Below are 22,674 nucleotides of genomic sequence, written 5' to 3' on the forward strand. Positions count from 1 at the left end.
ATGCAGATTTATAGTATATCATAAAAGAATTCCACAACAAACTAGTTCAGAAGCAAGATGGATCCCTTCAGCCCCTGTTTACACTAATGAATGCTAAGAAGTTTGACAGTATAGTGCACGCAAGGGTCACAACTGGGTATGGAAATTGTATGGCAGGCCATGAATGCTCACAAAACTGGGGGTTGGGGTGTGGGAGGGGGTGAGGTATCCAGCTGGGCATGCAGGTTCTGGGGCAGGGCTAGAAATGAGGAGTTCAGGGTGCAGGAGGGGGCTCCGGGCTGGGATACAGAGGAGTGTGTGGTTGGGGATGAGGGGTTGGGGGTGCAGGAGAGCGCTCTGGGCTGAGACTGAGGGGTTTGGAGGGCGATCAGGGCTGGAGCAGGGGGTTGGGGTATGGGAGGGGGTCAGGCTCTGGTTGGTACTTACCTCAACCCCCTCTGGTTCCTACATGGAGATGCAGCTAGGCAGCTCCCATCGGCCACAGTTCCCAGCCAATGGGAGCTGTGGAGGTGGTGCTTGGGGCTGGGCCAACGTGTGGAGCCCCCCTGGCTGCCCCTATGTTTAGAAGCTGGAGGGGGGACATGCTGCTGCTTCCAGGAGTTGCGTGGAACCCTCGACCCTGCTCCCAGCTGGAACCCCAGAGCAGGGCAAGCTCTGGACCCTGCTCCCCAGCAGGAGCTCAAAAGCCGGATTAAAATGTATGAAGGGCTGGATGCGGCCCCTGGGCCATAGTTTGCCCACTCTTGGTATAGTGACTTTAAAGCAAATATGCAGGGAAGAGTAAAGCCTTTATTTTTAGTATCAGCTTCCACTCAATTTATTACTTTTAAATTGTTTTGTTATTGTAGACTGAGAAACTACAGCTTGCTCTTACATTTCATATACGAAGTGTGAATGTTAATAACCCAAGAATAGTTTTTGCACAAAGGAGTTTGTTTCATTACACAGAACAAGTGTCAAGATCCAAAAGTTTATTAATTGCATTTTCCTTGTTCTTTTCATACAGTATAATTTTCAAATTTGCTAGCGCAACAAGGATCAATATACAAACCTGAAATCTGAGCTTCCTTTTTGTATACTGACAGTTTCTAGAACTAATTCAAGTTATACTAAAGGTATCAAACTGTTAGAAAATCACTTCCATTTAAAAAATTGTATTTTGGCATTCTTAAAAATCCAATTATTTGCCAATGGCAGTTTGATTACAGTCTGATAACGGGGTATCGTTGCAGAGATACAGTCTGGTACTTCTGCTGTTTCATAATTGTTAAGCACTGTGCAATCACCTGATGAAAGAGAAAACTGGATAAGCAATTAATCTTCCAGAAACTGTGAATACTAGAAGTTACATTATATTTAGAAACTCAGATAATGCTTTTGTTTTTATCTCTTTCATAGAACTGATGCTTAAAAATGATTAATTGTCAAAAACTAACATATGCACACGTAGAAGAAAAATAGAGCAATATTTTGCTGGGGGAAGGAAGACTGAGAAATGTCCTTGGGAGCTCAACAGAACGTGTGGAGCAAACAGATGTCACTCTACTTTAGGCAACTGAAGAAAGATTATTAATTTCAAGTAACTAATGACAAAAGTGTACATTTTTGATTATTAAACTATCTTGCCCTACCCCTTTTGTTTGACCAACACACATTTCCCTGGAGTGATAGACTGATCATCCAATCCAAATGTCATTACAACTCTGCACTACTGGTATTCCCAATTGCACAGAAGAACTGACTATCCTGCTCCTTTTCTCAAGACTTAATCTTTTAGAAAATAATTTTTTTTGGTCTCCCATGGATCAATACCTTGTCCAGTTTTTGTCTTGAAAAATATGATCCTTTCATTTGTTCAATTTTAAAGTAAGGAAATTACAATTTCTATATTAGAATGTGATTGATTTTTCTAAATATACTGATTTCAAGAGACTCAGATCATGTTTGGCACAGTTTGATATAGAAAGACACTTTTCCCCAAGTTCACTACATATATTTCTCTTGTTTATTGAAATTAAGGGGTTTTTTTGTTCCTGCTTTAATAGTAAACACCCCACCACTAATAGAGCATATTACCACAGAAAGGCCTATTAGTCAGGCTTAGATGTGAGCACACATTTCTCCATTTAGGTGGATATCTGCAACTCAGAGTGAGAACTGGGGTAAGAGGCAACATAGTATAGTAAAAAGACTGCTCAGAATTGCAAGGAAAATGAACTTTGGTGTCCCAATGGAATTGCTTGGGAAGGCAGGTATGGATAGCTCCCCGATTACTGTGCATTTTTCTTTCCAAATTTAATTTCTAGACAGATGTATTTAAATGCGTCTGTGAGCTCAAATATGTGAAAGATACATCAGTCTCCCATAAACAGTTTCCACAAAATGCTAAAGAAAATATTAAAAATCACTTATATAGTACCATAAATATACATCAGTGGGACAAGATCCTTGCCCTAAAGAGCTTACTGTGTCAAAGTATAGAGAACACTAGGCTCTTAAATATTTATTAATAAATAAGACGACAAGACAGAGGACATGTATCCAGGAAATCTAGATAATGAGGCGGCACAAAGGGAAGCAGAGGGTTTTAAGGAAAGATCTGAATAAGTGGATGCACAGCAGGTAAGACAGAAAGACCATTCCAAGAATAAGGGGCAAATTAGAAGCCAAGAGTAGAAGAAAGAAAAATGCAGCACAAGGAAAGAGGATTAGGAAGAATTTTTTTTTTAAATTCCTCAATCCCTAAAAAGTGGAGATGTAGGTGAAGACTAGATTATATAGGGCCTTAAAGGAAACGTCAAGGAGATTAAAGCCAATTAAGGAATTCAAGGCGGTTCCATGATCAAAGCAACCAGAATGGAAGAGGACTGCAACAGGAGCATTTTGGATAGATTGGCATGGAGAGAAAAGGTGAGAAGAACCTGAATGATTTATGTGGACATGTGCATTTAATGTAAGGAAAAAGCCTACCTTCCTAGAATTCTGTGGCAGTATTATGCCATCATCCCAGAGTCGAGCAGAGGAGTGAAATGCACTGCTTTCTTCGTCTAGCCTAGATAAGAGAGTATTTCAGAAGTTTTAAAACTCCAGAATAGGAAATTCACTCGACAAGTCAAAGCAGAGAAACAGAAGCAAAAGTGAATAGGGCACAAATCCTACTCTGGGATGCATGTGTGACGCCACCATAGAAATCAGTGGGTGTCCAGTATATATCTACAGACAGAATTTGATCCCTAAGTAATTCCACATGCAAAGGAAATATGCAAGGTAGAGCTGCTTTGGTTGGTGAGATATTTAGTAGGTGTGTTGGTCTGGAAGATAAAACTAAAAAAAAAATAATAATAATTTAATCATAACCATAATTAAGGGGGTTATTTTCAATACTTACTTTTCTTTTAGATGCTTTAACTCTGAGTCATCTCCTATGCAGTCATCATCCCTAGCTTGTGGGAATGTGGAAATATGTCTTGAATCCACAAGGGCAACTCTTGCATTAGGCCACAGGAACAGGAAGTTTGGATCAAATGACCTCCCACACTTAAAGAAAGAAAGAGAGACAAACTATTCAATCTCCAGGAGCTTAAAATGAGCCATTCACATAGGATGATTCAATCAGGTCCCTGAAGAACAAAATTTAATGGTTTTTAAGGTGTGTATATTCTCCTTCGGCACATGATCCCTATCAGACTTAAACCAATTCTTTCAAGTCTTTATAGGGATCAATTAAAACACTTCAACATATTAAACTGAATTAATCACATTCCCTGCAATAATGTGCGACTTTAGAGGTATGAACCAAAATTACAAGTTTTAGCATGAGCTGTGTCTGCTTAATTTTTCTGTTGCATTTTTTAAAATGTCTTTGTTTATATCTACATATAAAAAGGCATTAACAATATTTTTACATATATATAAAATTTCTGGCCTAAATAACTAATAGTGACTATTAACTTAGTCTGTTGAGCCTAACTGAAACAAATGCATGTATCCATGTTATAAATGTTAAAGTCATGCTAAAGGACCTGGCTCAAGGTGGTGTTGAACAACTTAAACTCTCATTGGGTTCAATTAGAGTTCTGGTCATTCAGCACCTTACAGGATGTGAGTTGACCGATCAGTGTGTAACTGTGTTTATACACATGCTTAACTTTAAGTGTCTGAGTAGTCCCCACTGCCTATGATATTTTCTTATACTTCTAATTTCCAATTCACTAAGAAACATATGACCCTTGATCACTGAGACTAATAAACTTCAGCTGAGGAACAAGGGCAGCATTTGATCCTTAGTGTGAGCAGTTTCAGAGAATTAACTTTCACAGTGGACACCCAGCTTTCACAGATAGGGACCAAACTTAGAGTTACTTTATAAAGCAGCTCCTATTTTAAAATTACAATAATGAATGGAATTACACGTGTGTTCCAATGGCTGGCTGAAACAGATGGAAACCTGTGACAAGTCAAATATTACCCAACATATTAACCATACCATGGCATAACTTTCATTCCCGTAACAGCCACCAATTACAAGGGTTATCTTGGGCACAGCAGCACAAGCAACTGCAGCCATCATGGAGGCCTGTGCCTTTAATTTATTGGTGTGATCCTCTGCCTGAAATTAAAATACAGATGAAGACAGTTTAGTTCTTAAATATTTTTTCTAGATGCCCCTCATCCTAATCAAACTTATAAAGCATCTGAAGATTTCTTTGCATAAAATTCTAAGTGATCAATGTTTTCAGAACAAATAAATCAGGAAGAGCACAGCATAAAAGTGAGTATTATAGCATAGGCCATAAAACTATAAATCAGTGAAATAATTATAACCTATGTTGGTAGTGGAGCACTGCTTTGCTACATAAGCCCTGGATCCTGGAGTGACTTTGTCTCTGTCTAGGCTAGTAAAGCTCAGATGCATTGCGGCTGTACCAGGCTTGATCCCAAATGCTAGGGGCATACAGGAAGAGTAGGGCTAGGAAAGAAATGGGTGCATAGAGAGAGGAGTTCTCTGCTCATAGAACCTAGGGCTAAACCTATCCTGATGCGCTCTGTGGCCTTGGACAAGTAACTTTTAACTCTCTGCCTTGGTTTCTCCATCTGTACAATAGAGATAATACTTCATTACCTCCTTGATAAGGCTGTTGTGAGAACTGACTAGTTAACGTTTTGAGATGAAAAGTGCTGAGTGCTAACTTTTACTACGAGCAGTGAAGGCTGGACACCCTGCCAACCCAGGTTAATGGATAGCATTGCTAAAGCAAGAGAATGTGGATGAGTGTAATACTAGGGGGAAAATGGTGACTCGAGTCTAGGTCTAAGAATGAAATGCCTAAGAACCTAGTTGGTTTTATCATCAAAATGAGTAAGTTTGAAACAAAGATTGTGATTCTTAACAAAATGAATAGAGACTTTGTCAATGTGAAAAATGAGTCAGGACGAACTGGGAACTACATTCTCATTCTTGAATTACGGTGCCATACCTGTGAGAGACTTGTTGGCTCTGGTGTATGTGGAGCAGTATTCTGGAGAAACAGGATAGGAACGCATCGCTGACTACACAGCTGTACAAAGTGGCTGCCCTTTAGAGAAGCATCATGAGTCAGCTCACCGTTGTTAGCCACTATCCCAACTAGGTGTCTAACAAAACAAACATAGGAACACTTTCATTTTTGTAGATTGAGATTGGTAAGAGTGTTGCCTGTAGTAAACAAAAATAATATTCGGCTTTACTAGCATCAGTTCTAGAGGAGCAGCTTCAAGAGACACTCAAAATAATACACAAATTGCACTTGCATGCTGCCTTCATTCAAGGATCTCTAAGTGCTTTATTAACACTGAGTTTGCAACATGCCTGTGGAGCAGGGTAGTGTCGTACTTATTTAACAGATAAATAAACTTAGATGAAGTACAGAAGTGTTAAGTGACTTCCTCAAGGTCACAGTGAGATAGTGGGCAGAGTTATGAATGCAACCCAGGAGTCCTGACTCTCTTCCTCATCACTTAGTGTGACATACAATGTGTGTCTAGTTAACATCCACTATCCCCTATTTACATTTGAAACCAAATGTGTTTTTGAAAAGCCTTTTCATTTCTGAACAGTTTCTTTAAAAACAAACAATGTTTATGTCAAACAAAACATGTCAAATATTCCTCCTCTATAAAATGTCATTCAAAACCACACATTTTAATCAGGATCAACATTTGTGTTGGTTCTAAGGTTCAACTTTACAGAAGCCTGCCATGTATGTTTGTGCTTCTGAATAAACAAGATCTCAAGGTAAGTATGCACTGAATGTATCTGATAACTTAACATGGTCTGTTTTAGCACATACTGAGCATTTAAGCACCAGATCACACAGAGTCTAACATAAAAGAGGTCACTCTTGGTGCTCTAACTGAAAGCCCTGTTTTCATGCAGCACTGGTCGCTTTGGAAACGCTTGAAAATAGATTAGAAATTCATTTACTACCACTTTCTCCTTCCCCACATCCAACTTATATTGTTTAGTTAACAATGACTTGCTTCATTAAATGTCCTAAATGCTAGTCCAAAAATGCTGCTTAATGGGGTTAGGACTTTGGGGCTCTACATGGTTTAAAAAAAAAAAAAAAAAAAAAGGAAGGGCAGGCTGGACCAGTTTGAATGGCAAAGCTTCAATTCCTGTTGCCAGAAAAAAGATTAGGCTGTGATTATTATTTCTTTCTAGTTTATTCATGAGCAAATCCTACTCAGATTCTGAAGGATAAACTGTGCAGCTAAAACAAAAACAAACATGCTTTACAATGCATTCTGTACCTTCTGCAGTGATAATGGACATTCTGTACTATGTTATACACTCAACAGCTGTAAGTCTAAGCTTAAACTAGATTTCTAGTTTATTATGAAGATTACGCTTGTCAAAGCTGTGATTTGTTTAGAGCAGGGAGTCTGAATAAGAAATTCAGCAGGACACACAAGGCCAGTAAATACTAGTAACTCTAAAGATGGCTGCTTATGAATGGTCTCAGCTTGACAAACTCTCAAACTGCTAATGGCAGCAAGCAAAATATACTTGCCCAATATACTCAGCTGTATAATCTGTCTTTTCAGCATAATGGAATGTGTGTCTCAAATATTCAGCTTGTCTCAGAGGAAAATCAACTAACCTGACTGTTAAGCAGAGTAGCATGCTATATTAATTTTAGCAAAATGATTTACCTTCTAGCACTGTTTAGTGATAAACTTAACATTTATTAAAGAGAAAGGGGCTACCAGGTTACTCTGACTCACAAAATGGGCCTAAAATATTTATTTTGATATTTTAAAGATTGTGAGTGAATTCAGTGCTAGTAAAATGTGCCAGAGTAACAGCCTTAGAGGATGAAGTAATTTCTTATCCACTGAAGTGGCACGGTACAGGAACTGGCAATACAAGGTCACTCACACTGCCTCACCTATATACCTGAGCCCTGATCTACGGGGCCACTTTGAGAGGTTCAGTGTCCAAGCCTTTTCATTGCTTAATGAATCTGCTGAGATTGTCAGCAAAGTACCAGCTGGGATGTGGACACCTGTCCACCTAGACACTGGGCTGAATCACCAACTCATTTCATATAGGCCACAGACCAGCCATCATCTTGTAATAGCTCTCAGCCACTACTGACCTGGCCAAGTCTAAATTCAGAATCCAGAGGTAAAATGTTAGGCTAACTAGAGCTATCTTATTATCAGTCACTTGAACCATCCAGAACTCTAACTTAAGGTGTTTGTTTTTTAATTGGACATACTAAAAGACCAAATAATGATACAAAAGCTTCTTTACCAACAGAGTCTGAATTTTTTATAATATACTCTTGCAGTCTTACCCTTCCATATGACCAAATCCCGTTACTAATGTTGTTCCATATTCAGCTTTGAATTCCTGGAACCTGCTTCCATCTATCAGACGGCTCAAAATCTACAAGGAAATTACTTGTTTTCATCAGAAACTTAAATCAAGATTGGATGTCTTTCTAAACTTACGCTCTGTCCAACCAGAAATTACAGCCAGTGCTATTCAGAAGCTCAGAGTAGATCATAATAGTCCTTCAGGCTTTAAAAATCTATTAAATCTAAAAATATGCAATGAGCATGAAAACAAACTTTTGTTAGTACTTGATTACCTGCTACCTGGAAACAAACTTTAAACTTGGCCTCTAAAAGGTGAGCAGTCATTCACATGACCAAAAACCCACATTTGTACAAGCAAAAAAAGGCTCTTTTGAGTGCAATTACCTGGTTTGTGTGCACAAGTAACACTGCACTAAACCACACATGCGCATAAATTTTTCAGGTGTATTCTAAGAGGACCATTTCGAAATCAAGCCAAGACCCCTGAATTGTTAGAATTTATTGCTGGCAAAAGATGCTGGACTAATATCCCTGGAGACCAAAATCCTCTGTATATCCACAGACCACCTGTAACATGAAGAGTGACAGTCCAAGTTTCCCCACACTGCCCCACTAATGTGTCTGATCTGGAGGGACCACCAGAGGATGGGAGGGAGTCAGACTCCTTAATTCACTCATTCCTTGACCTCTCAACTGAGACTACCAGCAAGGGTACAAGTTATTGCCAACTGTAGGAGTGGTTTCTGTGATGTGTAGCTTTGTCTACTGGGAAATGGACAACAAGCATCAAAACCATTTTCCAACGATTTGCAGTTCCTTAAATCAGCCACAAAGATACAAAGCACACGGATTCTGAAGCACTCCAAGCTTCTACATGCCCAGGCATGTGGGAGGAGTAGTACTTCCAGAATCATTTGGTGCAGTTACTCTACTCTCTACAAAGTGTTTAACTTTTTGTTTTTTTACACACCCACGAGGAACCTTTGCCATTACACTCTGAAATATATTCAAGACAGAAAGAGGAGCTGACATAGCAGTCAGATCCTTGGCAACAATAATATGCAACACTGAGTATTTCATAGACAATGAGGAGTCCTTGTGGCACCTTAGACACTAACAAATTTATTTGGGCATAAGCTTTCGTGGGCTAGAACCCACTTCATCAGATGCATGGAGTGGAAAATACAGGAGCAGGTAAAAATACATGAAAAGATGCAAACTGCCTTATCAAGTGGAAGGTTAGTCTAAAAAGATAATTCAATTGACAGTAGGATACCAAGAGAAGAAAGATAACTTTTGAAGTGGTAATGAGAGTGGCCCATTTCAGACAGTTGGCAAGAAAGTGAGTTACAGTAGGGAGAAATTAGTATTGGGGAAATTAGGTTTAGGTTTTTATAATGACCCAACCACTCCCAGTTTGCAAATTAATTCCAGTTCTACAGTTTCACGCTGGAGTCTGTTTTTGAAGTTATTTTGTTGAAGATTGCCACTTTTAGGTCTGTTATTGAGTGACCAAGGAGACTGAAGTGTTCTCCTACTGGTTTTTGATTCCTGATGTCAGATATGTGAGACAAGAATAAATGGACACAAATCTGACATACACCTGCTCCTGTATTTTCCACTCCATGTATCTGATGAAGTGGGTTCTAGCCCACAAAAGATTATGCCCAAATAAATTTGTTAGTCTCTAAGATGCCACAAGAACTCCTCGTTTTTGCTGATACAGACTAACATGGCTACCACTCTGAAACCTGAGTATTTCATGTAGCATGCTTTCTTTTAATATGCAGATATTGGATTAAGCAGACACCTAAAAATTGTGAACTACTGTAGCATTTGTCCTCCTTACCAGTTTTATATGTAGAGTATAGCTATAACCTCGTGGTGCAAGCCCCAGGAGCTCTTCAGCACTGTACAGAGGATCATCATACTCCAAAGTTTCCTCTGGTGGAAGTTCATAATTTAGCGTCAAGATAATATTTCTAACACATTCATACGCTTCCTTTTCTGAAGATGCAAAATGGTCAACACAGCCACTGACTCTGAAGGACAATGACATTTTAGAAATACATAATAAAAATGAAAGTTCAGGACATCAGACTACATTAATGAAAAATTAAGGACTGATGCTAAAGATTAAAGAGGAAAAAAACCACTTCTATCATTTGCATTGTGGATTTCCAGACTCACTGAGGACTTTGTGCATTTTTGTTCTTGCTTGAGGTGCAGATCTCTCATGTAAGTGAATGGAAGTGCTGTGCCTGGAACAACTGCAGTCTAAACAACAAAAGATCCACAGTGGAGAGGGGAGGAGAGAATTTCTCCCTTTACTACTTTGATGGTTAGCTATATTAACGGAAAAAGCTTTTGTACTCATCTTCCATATATTTTGGATACAATATTTGAAATGATGAAGTTGCAAAAATTATTTTTCTCTTTTTTACACCAGCAGAATTTCAGGACTGGAAATAAAGAAACCAACTTTTCATATACTGCACGGTCCCATTTATCTGAATGGCAAGGAGATACCCAAAACCTTCAGATTAATCTTTGCTCATTCACAGCATCCAACCCAGCGGGCTCTGGGGCAGAGTTTCTGAGTCTGCCAAGCCCAGGGAGCAGTGGAGAGGTCTACAATGCAGAGCACAGTGAAGACAGAACCCACCTTCCCTCCTATCTGGAGCTGCAAAAACATTCTTTTGGCAACAACAGCAATTTCTTACATGGAAAAATAATAAGGAAGTGTTTAGATACTTGAAACTGTCCTGCTAGATGCTCTAGTCCCTTCTGAGTTCAGCTCACATTTCCTCTCAGGAAGCAAAGATTACTAGTAGAGGCAGAAAAGCTGGCTCCTTGTTTCCAGCTGTTTTTACAAGCATCCAGCTTCTTTCTTGCAGCGAAATACTTTAATGCCTCCAAATTAGGTATGTATCTGGCCCCCATTACCCTAGTATCTCAGTGCCTCACAAATTTTAAATGCATTTATCCTCACAACACCCCTGCAAGATGGAGAACTGAGGCACAGAGATTAACTGATTTGCACAAGATCACACAGGAAGTCTGTGGCAGAGCAGGGAAGTGAACCCTGGTTTCCCTAGTCCCGGTTTAGCAGCCTAACCACTGGACCATCCTTCCTCTCTGCTAATGTAAATAAATCAATAGCTTTCTTCCTCCTCAGATACTGTGTGAGGGTAAGTTGCAATTATGGGCCTGATCCTGGAGTTCCTATTGAATTCCTAATGAAGTCAAGTGTGTAAGATCTGAGGAGCAGGCCCTGAAATGGAGAGATTGTTTGAGCAGAAATAGTAAAATACGAAATTAAAAGAATTATAACAATACTTAGCTGTTATACACTTACGTTACATTATATATTTGGTGGGTTCTTTTTAAATGAATGTATCTCTAGCACTATCGCACTCCCATGTATGCGCAAAAAGGCTCTATAAAAAGTCACTTATGTATAATTTCTCATGTGTTTTCAAGACATACTTCCTATCTTTAGGATCAGACAGTGTGCTGTCACTGCAGACATCTGGCATATCTTTTGTTACTAAACATATTATTTGAGCCCCATTTTTTATAAACACTGTACCTACTTAGAGTGCATACTGGCTCCTCCTAGGTCCTCAGAAGAGATATCTTCTCCTGTGGCAGCTTTAACCAAAGGGGGTCCAGCAAGAAACATAGTACCAATTTTGTCTACAATCACAGTTTCCTCTGCCATGGTAGGAAGATAGGCACCCCCAGCTGTACAAGAACCACACACCACTGCCACCTGGGGGACAAAGCAAGACATTTGAGTAAGGAGAATGCTTGGGCAGGGACACTATTGTAATAATGTAGGAGTAAGCTAGTTTAGGCACTTTTGAGATTTATGATCTTTATGCACCAAACTAAACATCCCCCAAAACTTTCTAAACAAGTCTTATTTTAAAATTGTATTAAATTAGCTGGCTGCTAAATTCTAATGTAATGAAAGAACATTAAAAGGGAGCATTATTAGTTAGGTGATTAGCAATCACAAAACAAAAGCTTTTTCTCAAGTAACTTTAGGGACTTGTTTGGGACCAATCTTATTTAATCTTTTTATTACTGACCTCGGCACAAAATGTGGGAGTGTGCTAATAAAGTTTGCAGATGATACAAAGCTGGGAGATATTGCCAATTTAGAGAAGGACCGGGATATCATACAGGAGGATCTGGATGACCTTGTAAACTGGAGTAATAGTAATAGGATGAAATTTAATAGTGAGAAGTGTAAGGTCATGCATTTAGGGATTAACAACAAGAATTTTAGTTATAAACTGGGGATGCATCAATTAGAAGTAACGGAGGAGGAGGAGGACCTCGGAGTATTGGTTGACCACAGGATGACTATGAGTCACCAATGTGATATGGCCGTGAAAAAAGCTAATGCGATCTTGGGATGCATCAGGCGAGGTATTTCCAGTAGAGATAAGGAGGTTTTAGTACCGTTATACAAGAGCACTGGTGAGACCTCACCTGGAATACTGTGTGCAGTTCTGGTCTCCCACATTTAAGAAGGATGAATTCAAACTGGAACAGGTACAGAGAAGGGCTACTAGGATGATCCAAGGAATGGAAAACCTGTCTTATGAAAGGAGACTCAAGGAGCTTGGCTTGTTTAGCCTAACCAAAAGAAGGTTGAGGGGAGATATGATTGCTCTCTATAAATATATCAGAGGGATAAATATCAGAGAGGGAGAGGAATTATTGAAGTGCAGTACCAATGTGGTCACAAGAACAAATGGATATAAACTGGCCATCAGGAAGTTTAGACTTGAAATTAGACGAAGGTTTCTAACCATCAGAAGAGTGAAGTTCTGGAACAGCCTTCCAAGGAAAGCAGTGGGGGCAAAAGACCTATCTGGTTTCAACATTAAACTCTATAAATTTATGGAGGAGATGGTATGATGGGATAACATGATTTTGGCAATTAATTGATCTTTAACTATTTATGGTAAATAGGCCCAGTGGCCTGTGATGGGATGGTAGATGGGGTGGGATCTGAGTTACAGAGAATTCTTTCCTGGGTATCTGGCAGGTGAATCTTGCCCACATGCTCAGGGTTCAGCTGATGGCCATATTTGCGGTCAGGAAGGAATTTTCCTCCAGGGCAGATTGGAAGATGCCCTGGGGGGTTTTCGCCTTCCTCTGCAGCATGGGGCACAGGTCACTTGCTGGAGGATTCTCTGAAGCTTGAAGTCTTTAAACCATGATTTGAGGACTCCAATAGCTCAGACATAGGTGAGAAGTTTATTGCAAGAGTAGGTGGGTGAGATTCTGTGGCCTGCATTGTGCAGGAGGTCAAACCAGATGATCATAATGGTTCCTTCTGACCTTAATATCTATGAATATATGACTGTATCCTGGCCCAAAACCTTGTATTACCAATATTTTTATATATTTTATTTTAAACATGTTCATTCATTATTCCCCAGTGGTAGATTTGTTTTTAACTGTAGAAGGTTAGGTGTGTGCACCGGGAAATACACAAAGAATGTACATGAACAGGAGGTTCTAATGAGTGTAACACTGGCTCTCTCTGCAATAGTATTGTTGCTGAATCTTACAGATTATGTGTAGGTTTGGCAGGATTTGATTAAACTGACACATGTCAATAAATGTCAATTTCAGCTTACAATGAAATCAAGGGGAAAAAAATGCTCATCTTCAACAATAACAAGCACAGCCTCCTCCCACTCACCCCCCCGCCCTCGTGCCTGCAGGGATCAGGTGTCACCAGCCTGAGGCTGCGCAGGAAGCATTCTGCAGCTCTGCTGTCACAGCGGGGCTGCAGAGTGTTTGGGGTCGGCAACTTTTATTTGGCATTAGTTATAAAAGTTAACGGGTGATACAAAATAATAATGTTCTTCAATTTAACTCTTAAAATATTAAGATTAATTTTTTTGCTTGATAAACAAATTAAAATCAGCAAAAAAGTGAGATTTTACTAAGCTGTTCTCCAAGAATATTAGCATCATTATCATGATTTATTACTGGGAAATAATTTTCATCGTCTACAGTGATGGATTATGGCCAATCTGAGCCTCTTACTCCAATGAAAACCCTACACTTTGGGGCATTTCACTCTCTTGCCCATCCTTGGTGCAAAGGGACTAGCTCTGCCACTTTAGATTTAAGTTCTCTTTCCTCAGTTTCCCCATCTATAAAATAGAGATAATACCACCTCTTAACTTATTATTGTTTGCAAAGTACTTTAAACCCTCCAGATGGAAAAGGCTATAGAAATATGATTAATACAATAACGATAAATTTTAAGTTTTAGGCAGCCATCCTTGAAAGTCTCTTGGCACCTAAAAATGAATTGCGAGTCAGATGTTTCCCCATCATCTAGCTAACTAGGAAGAAGTTCCAGAACCCCATCTTTAAGAATAGGGCACCAGCTGTTTCCTTGGTGCAGAAAAGCCCTAACTACCTCCTACTAGCTGCCAAATCCTCTCAGCACTCCCTGTCCTTCACCTGCCATACTATTCACATACCCCACAAGCGCTTCCAACTCACTTACATACTCCCAGTGATTAGAATCCCAAGCCTCAATCTGCTGTCAACACACAGATTTGGGACCCCATATTTTGGTTGACCTAGGTCCTCTTTAGCCTTAGATCATCCCCACTAATCCATACTTAATCACCGCCACTTCCCTCAAGAACTTCATAGTTTAACTCTCAGCTTTGAAACAACTATGCCATCTTTATACAGATCCAATATGACATTGTACCTGAGGGATTTTCATAGCAGACATTATTGCCTCATTGTAGAATATTCGGCCACCATGAGACTGGTCAGGAAAGAGTTCTGCCTAACAATGCAGAGAAAAGACAATGTTTTTACCAGAGAGTTTCAACATTATTTTAAAATGCCAACACTTTGCCTTTAGTTTTGACAAACATAAAGGCAAACAAGTTGCACAGTATATCTGATTCATAGAGGACCACTGTTACAATCATATATAACTTTCAGATACTTTTTTATTCTCTATTGTATGTACTGCCCACCTGAAACTTAATTCAACAAAAATGACTAGGCCTTCTGTGCTGCACAAGGCAGAGAGAAGTCACAGATCTTGGTTCTGTGAAAGGGCAATCTATTCAAATTCAAGGACATCTGGGGCACAGAAGCCATTTCTCATTAGATACATGGGCACAGACTTAAAACCAGGGAATAGGAGATTTCATGTTCATTGTATATTTCTGAAATGAATTCAACAGAGTTTCTTTTTTGTCCTTTGTTTTCAATGCAATTTCTGGATTCAGAATTAAACTAGATGCGGCTTTAATCATATAGGGGCTCCTGCTGACTCAGTAATTGGCTCAGTGATGGTTACCGTCTACAAAGCTTTGCTTTATGTTTCAGGTGGTGCAGCTTTAGCTTTTCAGCAGAAGTCATGTGTACTAAGAGTACTCATATTCTTTGAAGAAACCTGAATTCTATGCAGTGAAAACGACCTCTGCAAACCTTCTTCCTCATATTACAGCAAGGAGAAAAAAATAAAATGGAGACTAAGGGGTCTATTTATCATCAATTTTCCCTGCATTATTAATACAAACTTTATATTAAAAATACTTTGTCTTTGCAAAACTTTTTCGTACTGAAAATACAAACTCAAACACACTGAAGACCCAGGGGATCTTCACTTGAGCTCCCAGTGTTTGCTGAGTCCACAATTTGTTCCCATGTAGACACTTGAGTTTCTAAGTGTTGATCATGTTGGCTTCGCTTAGATGCAAGGTCAGTCAGAATGACTTCCACTGTCCTAGATGTTAGAAACATCTCCTAGACTCTGATTTGATTGCAGAGTTCAAGTGGAGTGTGATTTGGACAAAAGTTAAAGTCAGCCAGCCAAAAAAGGATAACAATGAGATTCACTTCTAAAAATTACAGGAAGTCCTCGGATTTACAACTGCGTCATTAGTCGAAACATCATAACTTGGAACCGAAATCCACTCCATTGTGGGACAGAGCATCATAAAGTCAAAACCAATTGTCGTAAGTTGAATCTGAGTGTCAATTCAGAAACGTCGTAAGTCGAACGTCATAAAGTTGAGGACTGCCTGTAATCTGATGCAGATAAAAAATGGCTATTTTCATACAATGTGCCATTTCCATTATTACCTGTAGTGGTAAGAAGGCTCCCCCGCTGTCAACTAGATATACTGATAAAAGTCTGTTTTGAATTGCTATTTGTTGAGCTCTTAGCTGTTTCTTCACCGAAATGGGATAAATGGTCCCACCTTTAATTGTTGCGTCATTTGCCATAAAGACGCACCAGATTCCACAGATCTTTCCAATTCCTGAAACAGAGCCCACAGACATTTATCAAGGGCTCTGTGATAACCCAAGTGTAGACATTTTGCAACAGTTCCATACACTAAACAAGGAAGTCAACGTGCATGTTACTCTTTTCAGTAGCAGCAGCATGTCAGTAAGGCTTTCTACAGTATTTACCCCTATGCCAGTGAAGCCACAGATATTGTATGGAGAATACACCTCCTACTCTGTAGCATTACAATGTGAAGGCTAATGGCATTGTACAGATGAAAACAATGTGACCTGAAACATCTTTGCTACTGACATTACATGAAGAGTGAGCCCAGCTCTCCAGATGAGTTTGCAGGACAGGCAATTAGGGGGAAAAAATCTGTGTAAAAACTGAGAAAATCTGATAAAGAATCAGTGAGACAATAAATATGGAACCTCATTATACCATTCTTCCAGCTGCTTTTCACCACAGAACTGCACTTTCAAATGCAACAAGGCAAATTATTTTATCAGATGGCATTCACTAAGCCCTGAACTGATGATCCCCAAGCATTCGTCTCATTTCACTCCCTTTTCATGTAAAAGAGTATGTGCTAGCTCACCACCCTTCCAAATGTGGGTCATTTAAGTTTTACAGAAAAAATTCCCCAGTGGAGAGGCCCACATAATACCCTAAGTACACGATGACTGGATCCTTTAAGGGGGAGCAGGGTCCAATGCACCTGTGACTAGTCAGCTGCCACACCACTAGACTTGAGAGAAGGCACCTGCAGCCTAGGGAGAGACAGAAAGGGCAGGTAAGAATTGCCTGAGAACAGATGGCAGGAACAACCTGAGGAAAAGCTGCTGAAGACCTGAAAGACAGCAGTAACTTTTTTCTGCTTGTGATGTGTACTGAGGAGAACCGACTAGAGCTGGGAAATCCTGCCAAGATATAGGAAAGCTTGTGCACAGGCCCCTACGAACAAGGGTAAGAACCAGCTTAGTTGGTGTGAAAAGTGAGTGAAGCAATTCTTGGCGCACACAAGTGCGTGACCTGGAGAGTGGAGACCTGGTACAGGGGCAAAAGGAACTATGACAGAGAGCCTAATGACTCTTAGGGGGTGAGCTGGGAATATTGACTTTTGAACAGGACTGAAGAGTTGCTACCTTGTTTTACTTCAGGGTTTTCACTATGAGGGGTCTCTGAGCTGTGGCACTTTACATGAATGAAAGGGTTTGAATGTGCCACTGAGAGATCCATGGGTGGATGGAGGGAAACCTGAGCAGGTTGTGTCTGTACTCATGAAGATGGCTATAAGTAGGGTGCCTGTGACAAGGTTTCCCTGTAACAGCACTAAACAAAGGGCTTGTGTACACAAGGGCTTGTGAGGGCCCTCTGAATTGGGTGAATTTCACTGTAAGTGAATACTTATTTATAGAACATGAATATGTTCTGACACTTTTTGGATGGCCATAGCAACAGCAAAGAGATGCCAGAGTTAAATAGTGATACACAGGCGTAATTGGTCATGCATTCTGAATACCTACTGGAAAGAACCCAAATATCAAGTTGGTAGTTTGAGAACAACTCACTAATGAAAGCCACAGTTCCTGTGTTAATCACTCAGTGGCTCAAGCTCCCTTAATTTGACTGGGCAGCCTCTAGTTAAAAGTCAGCAACTTTTATTTGGCATTAGTTATAAAACTTAACGGGTGATACAAAATAATAATGCTCTTCAATTTAACTCTTAAAATATTAAGATTAATTTTTTTGCTTGATAAACAAATTAAAATCAGCAAAAAAGTGAGATTTTACTAAGCTGTTCTCCAAGAATATTAGCATCATTATCATGATTTATTACTGGGAAATAATTTTCATCGTCTACAGTGATGGATTATGGCCAATCTGAGCCTCTTACTCCAATGAAAACCCTACACTTTGGGGCATTTCACTCTCTTGCCCATCCATGGTGCAAAGGGACTAGCTCTGCCACTTTAGATTTAAGTTCTCTTTCCTCAGTTTCCCCATCTATAAAATAGAGATAATACTACCTCTTAACTTATTATTGTTTGCAAAGTACTTTAAACCCTCCAGATGAAAAAGGCTATAGAAATATGATTAATACAATAACGATAAATTTTAAGTTTTAGGCAGCCCATTACATCAACTATAGAGGCCACAAATCTTACCAGTGAGGCATCCAGCTGCAGGGACATCACCGTATGGCAAATCAACGCCTGCAAAAGGGGACAGCTCAAGAAAAGTTTCGTCATCGAGGAGCATTCTTAGGCGTTCACGAACAAGCAGCTTCTTGTTCCTTTGAGTATGGCGCAAGATTGCATTCTCTCCACCTCCTTTACTGACCTTGCAAAGCAACTCTGAATATCTGATTTCAAAAACAAAGCTTAATTTAATTAAAAATAGCTATAGTCTTTTCCTTGGTATTGCCATATACATGCAATGTTAAATGTTTTAAACTACTTATGGGATCAAATTATCAGCGGTATAGACAGCTCGATCTATGGAGAATTAAAAAGTGACTGAGCAGTTACTGATTGTCACAGCTGAAGCATCTGATCCTGAGAGATGTCGAGCACTTGCAGATTAGAATTTTCACTGCAGAGCAAATATTGATTATCACAGTTTACCAGCCTTAATTCAGTTTTTGTCAAGCCTTACTTTTAGAGTTCTGCTACTCTAGAAAAAGGAACCATTCATTGGCTTCTTCCCTGGCTCCCCTCAACAAGTGCTGAAAACAGCTTATCCATTGGCACAGATAGGAAAAAACTAATGTCCAACTCCATTGCAGAAAGAACGTTTTACACCAAGTGAACATTTCAGCATTGTACTTTCACAAAACTAAATCTGACTAGCCTAATTCTGTCTGAGAAGAACAGTGTAAATAAGAAACAGAATAAATGGTGAACAGTAAATTTGCTTTTTGAAATCATCTGTTTAAAAGTTAAGTAAAACCTTTTTAAAATATATATTTTTCAACTGCAAGTGTCACTTTTAACCAAAAGCATTGTTTAACCAAACAATATACGAATTATTCTGTATATCATTCAGTATTTCTACTGTGGTTTCCTGCAGGGTAAGTACCGCTGTGTATGTTAAAACGTCTCATGAGAAAAACCGAAGAATTGTAAGTAACTATTTAAATACCACCACAAGGGGGCACCATATCTTTTACATAGTTTTGCTTACAGAGCATATTTCCGAGTAAAGACCTTTGAATTGTTGCCATATGATCCTTAAGGACAAATACATAAAATAAATGAATCACTTTCCTCCTTTTATGAGTAAATCTCAACTAATTGAGGTAACTGTCATCTACTATTTCACTAAAAGAAAAGGAGTACTTGTGGCACCTTAGAGACTAACCAATTTATTTGAGCATGAGCTTTCGTGAGCTACAGCTCACTTCATCGGATGCTGTAGCTCACGAAAGCTCATGCTCAAATAAATTGGTTAGTCTCTAAGGTGCCACAAGTACTCCTTTTCTTTTTGCGAATACAGACTAACACGGCTGTTACTCTGAAACCTACTATTTCACTGGAGGTTTGAAAACATATGAGTCACCACCACCACCTTTGCATTCAAAACTAAACATGGCAAATTTTATGAAGTTCTACAAAATTACTTTTTAGTAATATATGCAAAATAATACAGCATGGCTAAATGTTTTAAATTTGGGTGCCTAACACTGGACACCTCAATTGATATTTAGGCAACTACATAAGTGGGTTGACATTTGGAAACGCTGAGCAAACACCTTGCAAAGAGGTTGTGTCCATAAGCCCCAGCAAAAGAACCATTTACAATTTTCAGGTAGTAAAAAACCTGCTACAAATCTTAATGTCTAGATTCTTTTTTTAATTAGCTATCTATAGGCTACTACATGGATAGTCAAGTTTCTATACATACTAATGTTGCCAAACGATTACAAAAATGGTCAATTACCTTTGAATACAAGCCTCACTATTCCTTAAGTTTTCTTCAAACACATGTTCACATACAGAAGGGATACGTCCATCTAAAACAGGGAAGGTTTTTGTATACTGTCCGTATCTTGCTTTGTTACTTACAAAACAATGGGGAAACATATTATATTTCAATGTGGGGACAGTCTTTTTCATAACCTGGCAGAGACTATTTTGTAGCGTCCATATTGTTTGTCTGTCTTTGCAGAAGTCCTTATAATTTCTTATGAATAAAGGAGTTAAGGTTTGGATTCTTGAAGACATGAAGCTAGGAGAGGGTCTCCAGACTGAGCATGCAGTGATATTGTTCCACATGGCCCTAAGAATTAAAGAAGGAGAAATAGCTTTTTATTTCCAGAATGAATCCAAATTCACAGATCTCTCGATTGAAAGGGTAAAAACTAAGAGGCAGACCACATTACATGACACAATTGTCAAATGCGGAGTCTTGAAAGTCTAAATTCAAGTTATTTTTGATCTATTTAACATTTACCAGTGAACTAAACGCTCACTGAATAGTAGACTATTTTTAGAATTACAGAGCATCCCTAGCTCCTAAAAACTACAGTTGAAACTGCAGGTGTTGGGCACCTCTGAAAATCAGGCTCCAAGAACGGCACGAATGATCTGTGGCAGAGCAGGCACCCCCCCAAGCGACTGCAAACGTTCACCCCCAGGTGTGAAGCAGCCTTCAGTTATTCAGAAGTGGGTAGGTGTGAAAGCTACATTGTTTACACACCAGTAACCACAGGGTGCTAGCTAGTCCCGCTCCGCACTAGGGGCCTGCTTTTCCGGATGTCTTCTACATACTTTATTGCCTGTTCTGATCCTTCCCTGTGGAGCACCTGACACTAGCCCCTTCCAGAGACAGGGCAGGGGGCTAGATGGACCATTGGTCTGACCCCCTACGGCCGCTCCTAGGTGGCTCCCACCCCACAGAGCTGAGGCCTTCACAACCCTGCCAGGGCACTGGCCTAGCCCCACTGCACAGCTGGGAGCTGCCCCACCACACAGGAAATCTGAGCAATGCAGGGAATTGAACCAGCCTGGACCGACCAACCCGCCCCCTTCTCCCGCCCGCACCCACAGCGGCTCTGCCGGGGGCCCAGCGCCGCCGGGAACCGGCCGCAGGAGAAGCCGGGCCTGAATTCAGGGCGCGGGAGCAGGCGCGTCTCCGCGGCACCTGCTCCGCTCTCCCCCAACAGCGCAGAGCCTTCGCGCCGGGGAAGGGAGGCGGGGCGGGGCGCCGTGAGGGGGCGGCCGGAGAACGCACCGGGCGGGGGGGGAGGGGAGCCCGCAGACCCTCTCGCGGGACCCTGGGTCCAGCGGCGCAGCGAGCTCGGAGCCAGGCTCTGAGAGGCAGCAGGACCCGACCATGCGCCGCTTCACCCCGCCCCCAGCGAAAGTCACAGAGTCCGGTCCGGGCGGGCCCTACCGCCCCGCCCCCGCCAGGCCCCGCCCCCGCTCAGAACGCCTGGAGTGAGGCCCCCACCGGCCTGGGGCGCGGCCCCTCCCCCCGCCGCCGCCGCCGCCGCCGGGGGCTCGCGCCTGGGCCTCCTACCTCAGCAGCCCCACACTGCTGCCCCAGAGAGCGACTTCGCCCGCGCTGCCCGCCCCGCCAGCGCCAGGGGAGAGCTGCTGGGCGAGCAGCCCGCTGAGCACCGCTCCGGGGCCTGCCCACGCCAGTCACTGCCAGGATCCCGCCCCCGCGGGGTCCTCCGAGGGTGGGGCCATATCTGGTCAGCTGTGGGGCGTAGGCCCTGTACTCCTTCCAGCTGAGGAGATTCTCCTGCAGGGGCCTGTGCCGCGAGCAGCAGGATCTGAGCTGTGCCTCTCTCTGATAGCGCAGCTGGGAGAGGCAGCACGATGCTATCCATAGAGTCCCAGAGAGCAAAACCCCCTCCCCCAAACCTTTACCTCTGATCTCCCCCTGCTGGGCCACAAACCGACCCCTCACCCCAGCAAAGCTGGTGGCAGATGTGTGACAGTCTCTCCCAAATGTTCAGCACGGGCAACAGAGGAAACCACCCAGCCTTCACTTTTGCTTATTGCCTGGCCTGATCTGCAGAGGTCTCTGCATGGGCTATTAAAATGCGTTCTCTTTTTTTCTTGTTTCTACCTCCATCTCCACCTGCTTTTACTCTTTATCTGTTCTCCTCTCATTTCCTTTTGTCTTCCTGTGTTTATTTTCTTTTGTCCTCTCTTCCATTATCCCACTTCCAATCCTTGTCACATTATTTCTCACTGTGCCATCTCCATCAGTTCCCTCTTCCCTCCTTTCCCTCTTTAATTTTTACTCCCTGCCCTTCCCTGTCAGCTTTTTCCATTTCACCCCTTGCCAATTCAAGTACAGATCAGCCAAATTGCACTTATTTTTTGCATAGTTTTGTATTCAGTCCAAGGCAGTTAAATCTTACATGAAGGATTTCACTATGTGTTTCAGTGACATGCTTGAACTCTCATCCATGCTTCTGTGATACCCCCCACTATTCACAGTGTCTCAGCTTGACAGTTTGGTAAGTACCCACTCTGTGAATC

At 41.1% G+C, this 22,674-nt stretch overlaps 1 protein-coding gene across 6 annotated transcripts; it reads right to left on the minus strand.

The window, feature by feature from the left end:
* Positions 1-951: 951 nt before the first annotated feature.
* Positions 952-21,951, minus strand: LOC140916178 (methylcrotonoyl-CoA carboxylase beta chain, mitochondrial). Of its 6 annotated transcripts, none has more exons than XM_073357374.2 (13): positions 21,698-21,951; positions 20,117-20,455; positions 18,343-18,539; positions 16,024-16,202; positions 14,630-14,710; positions 11,463-11,641; positions 9,716-9,908; positions 7,842-7,933; positions 5,478-5,634; positions 4,487-4,609; positions 3,389-3,537; positions 2,971-3,052; positions 952-1,286 (listed from the first exon to the last, which is right to left on the minus strand). In XM_073357374.2, the coding sequence occupies exons 2-13, from the start codon at positions 20,449-20,451 to the stop codon at positions 1,203-1,205; spliced, it is 1,851 nt and encodes a 616-aa protein (XP_073213475.1). In that variant the 5' UTR covers positions 20,452-20,455; positions 21,698-21,951; the 3' UTR covers positions 952-1,202. The 6 variants fall into 6 exon arrangements, with proteins under 6 accessions (XP_073213475.1, XP_073213474.1, XP_073213476.1 ...); XM_073357373.1 differs by lacking the exon at positions 21,698-21,951 and adding an exon at positions 21,410-21,533; XM_073357375.1 differs by lacking the exon at positions 21,698-21,951 and adding an exon at positions 21,224-21,346.
* Between the last annotated feature and the right edge of the window lie 723 nt (positions 21,952-22,674).

This window comes from Lepidochelys kempii, chromosome 8 (assembly GCF_965140285.1).
Source record: "Lepidochelys kempii isolate rLepKem1 chromosome 8, rLepKem1.hap1, whole genome shotgun sequence".
Lineage (NCBI taxonomy): Eukaryota > Metazoa > Chordata > Testudines > Cheloniidae > Lepidochelys > Lepidochelys kempii.